Source organism: Pieris rapae, chromosome 12 (assembly GCF_905147795.1).
Source record: "Pieris rapae chromosome 12, ilPieRapa1.1, whole genome shotgun sequence".
Taxonomy (NCBI): Eukaryota; Metazoa; Arthropoda; class Insecta; order Lepidoptera; family Pieridae; genus Pieris; species Pieris rapae.
The window spans coordinates 9296138-9303859 of NC_059520.1; the positions used below are offsets into that span (position 1 = coordinate 9296138).

Sequence of the window (7722 nt, forward strand, 5' to 3'; positions counted from 1 at the left end):
TACTGTGGTGTAGCTCCTAAGGTTCAAAGGTTTAAAACCCTTAGGGTTATTTTGTGTTTTGTATACTTTTATTTTATTAATAAAAAAAAACAAGATGTACGAGTAAAATTCAATTTTAGTAACTACATATCATTTTTTTGGCGTAGGTGGGTCACACAGCACGTCTGTCGTCTAGGTCTGTCTCAACTTTAATAGTCCAGAGTTGAAAGTAGTCTATGATTTATGAACAAAAGCGCGGGCAATGATCATAGGTAATAGGTAGTTACTAGTTAAACATTATACCACCATATGTTAATGTTATTGTCCTTATTGTTAAATCTTAACTTAAAGTTGTCATAAATTTATTACTACTACGCCTATTCGTTTTTCAATCGAAATACCTTATATTTTATAACTAGTGATTTCTTCAAACATGCTTCAACCAGTCATGCACATATTAAAACAAAAACATATTATCTTAGCTAGTGGCTCTCCAAGACGAAAAGAGCTAATAGAAAATATTGTAAGTACTTATTCAATTATATATTATTTATAAGATCGGAATTGAGATTTAATATATTACATAAAAACACTTTACATTATATTTAGTCTTAGTAGGCATTTGTTGAATATTGTATTTATAAATACAAACTATTGGACTTTTTATTATATGTACTTACTATTCTAATTTATAGGGTTTAAAGGTAAAGCTGTGCCCATCTTTATTTAAAGAGGATTTGGATCCTGAAAATTTTGAAACCTTCTCAGAGTTTGTCGAAGAGACAGCTTTACAAAAAGTCTTAGAGGTTGACAATCGGCTCAAAACAGAGGGTGCAGCACCTGATGTTATTATTGGTGCAGATACTATGGTGACACTTGATGGTAAAATGTTTGGCAAGCCAATTTCTCAAGAAGAAGCTTTTGATATGTTATCAAAGTAAGATCAGTATTTATGTCAAAAGTTGATATCCCAATATAATATTCATATGCAACTGCTCATACATATGAAAAATATGAATATTATTATGAAGATTATAAATTATATAAGGAAGACTTATTTTGTTCTGACTTAGTCATTACTGTTAAAAAAAATCTCAAAATATACTTGCAGGCTATCTGGACGAAGCCACACAGTATACACCGGAGTGGTAGTCAAATCATTAGAAAAAACACTAAAATTTACTGAAAAAACTGATGTCTACTTTGGTAAATTAGATGATGAACAAATCCGAGGTTATATTGCAACTGGTGAACCAATGTAAGCTTAATTATTTATATTATTATATTTATAGATACATTTTTATTGAATCGTTAAATCTTTATTTAGACTGTGACCTTAATGGCAAGGCACAAGCAAGTAATTTTTTAATGATCATTGCTTCAGTCTAGACTAATTCTTAAAACTTATAAACACATCTCTATTAAATAAATAAAGAGTAATTAAATAATCTTTATTTACTGATTAACCCGAACAATAATTATAAAGCTATCATTAAGTATATTAACTAATGTATGAAGTATGTTTCGAATTGTCATGTCACAGATGTTTAAACCAGATCATTCCACGTTTTTTTGTTTTTCTCCAGTAATAATAATATATTCTTGTTTTCAGGGACAAAGCTGGTGGTTATGGTATTCAAGGAGTTGGTGGTACTTTTGTAGAGCGTGTGGAAGGTGATTACTTTACTGTTGTGGGGTTGCCCCTTTACAGACTTTGCTCTATACTCTATGACATGTTTAAAGAAGTTAAATAGGTTCAAGTCTTTGTTTTTATATAAGCACTGTTACCAAAAAATGTTACCACTGTATATATTTTGTTAGACAAATTATTAATTGTTCCTGTAATGTTGTTAATAAAGTTGATTTTGTTTTTTTTAAATTAAAGTTTGTACAGCTTTTGTTTACTTAATTAATTCATAAAGGCTTAGTAACATAGATTGAGTAATTTACATTGTGTTATGTTATGTAAGCCTTCTGTGAATTTGCAACCTAATTGTTATCCTGAATAGAAATTATATTGTCTTTAAATAAAAACATTTTCGATCGCCGTATTCAATGAGTACAAATAAGTAGTTTTACAAAATGTCGCGGATGCGGGTGATAAGGCTAAAATTTTACCAACCATGAAAAATGCTATCAAGAGTATTATAAATATATGACTATTGAAAGCGTAATTATTGTCAACACATCTTTGCTACGAGTAAATGTTAGGCGCATCGTTACTCGTAATTTCTATTGTTTGAATTTATCGATACAGCATAATGTATATCTCGATTCTCCAAAAAATAATTGAAGGTATGTACTGTATTGATGGTGCTAACTTAAAGAATCTATCGTGATACCAATTCGAACCTATTCGGTTGGTTTTAATATATTTTGTATAAAAACAATATCCTCGCAATCAACCCGCAACCTAGGTCATCCTACAAAATCTACGACCACTTCAACATTCAACTGAAATACGTAATTGTCAGACCAATAAATTAGATATAATTTTACAAAATAAATAACATTACGACCTACAAAATTTACCTAATAATTATAAAATCGATAGTACTTTTATTCAGCGTACCAATTCTTAAAAGGCCGACATCGCACTCACGAGCCATCTGGCATTCAGAGTGTCCATGGGCGGCGGTATCACTTAACATCAGATGAGCCTCCTGCCGGTTTGCCCCCTGTTCTATAAAAAAAATTGACCCTTTTCAACACCTTTTGGACATTAAAGCCTTTAATTGAGTGTAATTAGTTCTAATAAATCAAGATTAACTTCCATGAGTCAAGCTATTGTTTGAATCTAGATTGAGCGTTGCACCTGAGGTCACGACTCTTATTAAGGTCTTGTAACCACGGCGCAGTTAATTTGCAATGTGCATCAAATAATTTATGAATTTATTTTTTATACTTGGTTACAATCCTGCTATCGATAATACCTACATCTATTTAAGCTTATTTATAAATAAGTAATAGAGAAAGAAGTACCAAAACAAATGACTAAACTGGTGCCTAAGGTATAGCAAACGGAAAAGAGGAAGACAACTTTAGAAGGTTGACAAACCAAATTAAAAAAACATCAGGTGGTAAATGGAAGAGAAGAGGCACAAAGCAGAGAAGAATGGCTTGATTTGGAGGCCTTTGCCAAAAAAGGCACACTATATCTATAAGACTAAATCTATCTATAAGAATTAGAAACGTATTTGAATCTTAAAGTATCTAAATACAGGCTACTATTATTAATAGTGAGATATGTGAGCAGTGTCAAAATAAGTGTCCAATAGATTAAAAACTCTTCAATAAGTCAAGTTAGTTTGCTCTTAATCTAGTGTCGAAGCCCCTAATTTTTTTCTTGTTATAAGCTCATGATTTCTAACAAAGTTTGAATTTAATATAAGTATATCTGAACATATCGACAACAACCACCACCGAAACTCTCGCAACTCTGTCCACATATAATTGTCTATGATGCACTACGTTTGAATTTGGATTATGTTTATAGATTTATTATACAAGTCAATACAATGTTACAAGTATTACTAACGTTTTATTTAATTGCTATAGCCACCCTATCAGTTTTACCGTATTTTACGTAACTTTGTACAATTTGATCTCACAACTTTTGTGAGATAAAAAAAAATTATGTTTTAAAAACATACGCCTTGACCATGGAACACAATGTATCTCACAAGTAATACATGTTATGTATATTAAATTGTTTAGTGCGCTAGCCAAGTGAATTTATATATTAAAAACGTAAAGGATTTGTAATATTGATCTAATGCTCCCAATATACTTCATATCTACAATTTATTGTGTGGTATTGTGGGTTCTCATGTCTATACTTGACTCGGTACTCCGTGCTAATTACATAAGTAAAATTTCCCGTAATTTTCTCTATCTATCAGACTGTTAGATATTGTTTTCTATTTTCCGTGTATTGTCGCGTGTTCTGGTTTCTACATGATGTACGGTTGCTGCCATAATGCGTGGGAGTACGGAAGGTATAAACGACAGTGTTGAGATTGCAGCGATAAAATACAGAATGTCGATAAAATGATAATAACATAATTTAAGGTTGCTATTCTTTTAGCGTTGAAGTAAGTTTGCGTATTTATGTAGTATATAGGTTTGAGCAGTGTTGGCTTAGTAGCTTACGCGTAAGACTTTCAGCCCAATTTTTGCCCAAAATTTCAGACTAATGGACTTCCTCTATATGTGCGCATTTAACATTAGCTCGAACGGTGAAGGAAAACATCGTGAAGAAACCGGCTTGCATTAGACCCAAACAGTCAACGCCGTGTGTCAGACACAAAAGGCTAATAATCTACTTGCCTATAAGATTGACATATGATTATGAAACAGGTACAGAAATCTGAGGCCCAGACTAGAAAAAGGTGTATTTTTATGCTAAAAACATATAATTATGTAAAACTCTAACATGTCTTTATGATTTATAAAATCATTTATAACCATATTCTAAATTAATGTCTAGGGAAGAATATAATTTATATTATATAAGTATATTAAAATATAAAACAATTAACTTAATCATCAAGTATCCATTTTATAAATCATAAATTATTAACTAAAAAGACTTAAATTACAAATATAAACAATTTAAATTGATTTTTATCGACTTGTGCACCCATCACTGGCCTTATTAATTTTTATAGTGGCATCATGTGAGAGTGTGTTGCCACTTGTGAAATTATAAAAAAACTATTGTACTCTGTGGGAACTAGATTTACCACCTGCGCTGCATCATTTCGCAGTGCCTCTATAATTTGACAATTGACATTGTATTTTATCTTCTACGACAATTCCGTAAGAGTTATTTTTGCTTGCATATCTTTGTTTTTTTTTTTAAGTAGCCTCTTGCGGTTTCGTACAAATTGGAACAATACAATACTTCTTGTCTTTATTTTGAACCATCTCACACATAATAGCGTTTCTTATAAATAATATATAATTGTAAATGTGGGTCTTACAAATGTTAAGGAATTTTAAGGCTTTAGCATTGATGTAAAATCAATCAAAATTAAAGTAAAGTTAGAAAATTACTCAATTTGTATTTTCTGGACACAATATATCAAGCTTTGAATCGAAGAACTTCCTAAGTTTATCGAATTGTAAATGCAATACAACGATGTATATATGGTTATTAATAAAGCTTTTAAAGTAATCAAGATTTTAATATATTTAGGAAGCAACTTCCGCATAAAAAACCTAAATAATGATTATCCCGTGGGTGTGGGAACTGCGAACAGATGCAAAGCTATGCGCCGGATCTTCGTACATCTGTTGTCAAGGAATAAGATGATCGAGAATGAAATTAAATGGTACATTCGTAATTAAATGGAAGTAAAATTTCTAGAGCTTTGAAAACAATATGAAAATTATGGATCTACATATTATCTATATACTGGTGAAGTTGTTTTGTAAGGTTTGATTCCCATAGGTAAGTCCTCAAATTAACCTTTAAACTAAATAATTATTCACTTTGCGTCATATTAAAAGTTTTTGAAGTGAAACTTTTTTATACTATGTATGGGAGAAATTTTGTAAGAAAACGTCACGTTTTTCGGTTACGCGCCATGTTGCTTTTTTATCGAAGTTTAGTATAGTGACGTAAAGAATATAATGTAATATATGATAATAATAACAACAATATATTAGTTTAGCAGTTTAGTTTGAAATAAGAATAAGAATAGGTATATTAATTTGAAAGTGATTAAATATAAAGACTTGTTCAAATTTAAGTGAATTTACAAGAAAAGTGAGAGTGATTATACATTTCGTTTTATAAATTCAACACGTATGAGCATGATTTTAATATTTATTTGAGGTTAACCTCACTTTTTGATTGTAAGTATCAGTGAATGTATATAAATCTGTTAAAATTAGCAAGTATTAATAAATATGACTGAAAAAATTGGTTTACTTAAGGCTTAAGCCTTATCTACCCCATTTTCGTGAAGTTGCAAATAGTAGAAATATGATATGTCGTAAAGAAGTGAAACTTACATATCATTTTACGATTTTTCCTATAAAATAGGAATATCTGTACTTTATATAAAAATGGAAGACTATAATGTCTATTTAGTAAACTAAAAAATGTTTCTTCTTCTTCTGCATACCCCAGAGTAAGAAAACTTTATGTATTTACAAAAAAATTAAGAAAGTATAGCCGAACGACGTGAATATTTGAATTGCAAATGGCAAAACGAAGCTACAATGTCTTTGTAATTATGAAGATAATTCATATTTATAATTACAGATAATTTCTAGAATAGACTAAAGCGTAACATGTACATTGCATGAAGGGTTTCTTATAACCATAATTGTGTTTTGTAAAAAACCCAGAAATTACGTTCAGTAACGAAAGAGTATGGGATTTACAAAGTCAAAGTTAAAAATCATTAATTCATATAGCTAACACAATGTACACTTTTGAACGTCAAAAAAAAAATATACATTAAATGCTTCTAATTTTAATTTACTCCCAGTCCTCAAATCAAGGGCCTAGAACGGAAGAGAACTCTCCGCCACTCTTTTTAATCGCCAAGATTTTTGTGTGACAATCGTTTAAACATGAGCAATTGTACAAAATTGATGATTTTAGAAATAGGAAAACTTAAGTGTACACGCACACGTGGCGAACTTGACATTGGCAGGAACCGGATGTGAAGGGTTTACTATGTTTGTTTCACGGAACCAATGTTGCGTTTGCTAACTGGCGCTAGTTAGGTTTCAAGTTTATTCTCATGTCACATGAGAATAGTAACATTTGAAACAGACATACTAAAAATATATCACGCTACCATCGTACGCTGCATTAGTCAATCTACCAAAAAAAATCCCAGTCGAAACTGGTCCACTGCTACCTGGACTGTGTAGTTAGTAGTTAAACTAAGGTTTAAAGGGGGTGATAAAGGCTCTATGAACAATTGTAGGTGTGTTTTATGTATCACAGTTATTTCTTAGCTAAATTCTTGTTTAAGATTTCTCCGTCGTCACTGTAAACGAAGCACAAACGACACACGAATCTAATTTTGTCTTCACTACTTTGTAACTACTGTAAAAACATCTTGTCGGACATTATGTGTGGCTGTTCAAAGCTATAAACAGCGTCCTTTTAGCCAGTGCCCGGATTCTGCTGATGGGGTATATCCTGTGAACAATACTCCTAGTGTGTGAAGGATAATAATAAATAAAAATTACTTTATTTGACTTAAAAACATTACATTTTGTACTTGCATTCTAAAGGTTGTAAACATACACTAGGCAACGAATCGTTGATATATAATATTTATTGTGGTTAACTTAAACTCAAGAGCAGTGTTGGTCTAGGGGCTTTAGCGTGCGACTCTCATACCTGAGGTCGTAGGTTCGATCCCCGGCTGTGCACCAATGGACTTTCTTTCCATGTGCGCATTTAACATTTGCTCGTACGGTGAAGGAAAACATCGTGAGGAAACCGACATGTCTTAGACCCAAAAAAAAAGTCGACGACGTGTGTCAGGCACTGTAGGCTGATCACCTACTTGCCTATTCGATTTAAAAATGATCATAAAACAGATTCAGAAATCTGAGAAATTATTGGGATGCAGATAGGAGATCGATCGACTGTCACGGTCTGATCTCAGATTGAAAACAATCTGTGATTGTGGGTTAATTATTGGGTTCGGGCGTAACGTCTAGCACCCACACTTCAGTTAGTCTTCTGACAGTTAATAGTACTTCAGA

The 7722-nt window shown here is 31.6% G+C and overlaps 1 protein-coding gene across 1 annotated transcript; it reads left to right on the forward strand.

Moving 5' to 3' along the window:
- The first annotated feature begins 157 nt into the window (after positions 1-157).
- LOC110997824 (dTTP/UTP pyrophosphatase) lies at positions 158-1858 on the forward strand. The gene is made up of 4 exons (XM_022266165.2): positions 158-502; positions 675-916; positions 1091-1237; positions 1592-1858. Exons 1-4 carry the CDS (start codon positions 413-415, stop codon positions 1731-1733), a joined length of 621 nt encoding a protein of 206 aa, XP_022121857.2. The 5' UTR covers positions 158-412; the 3' UTR covers positions 1734-1858.
- Positions 1859-7722: the final 5864 nt, after the last annotated feature.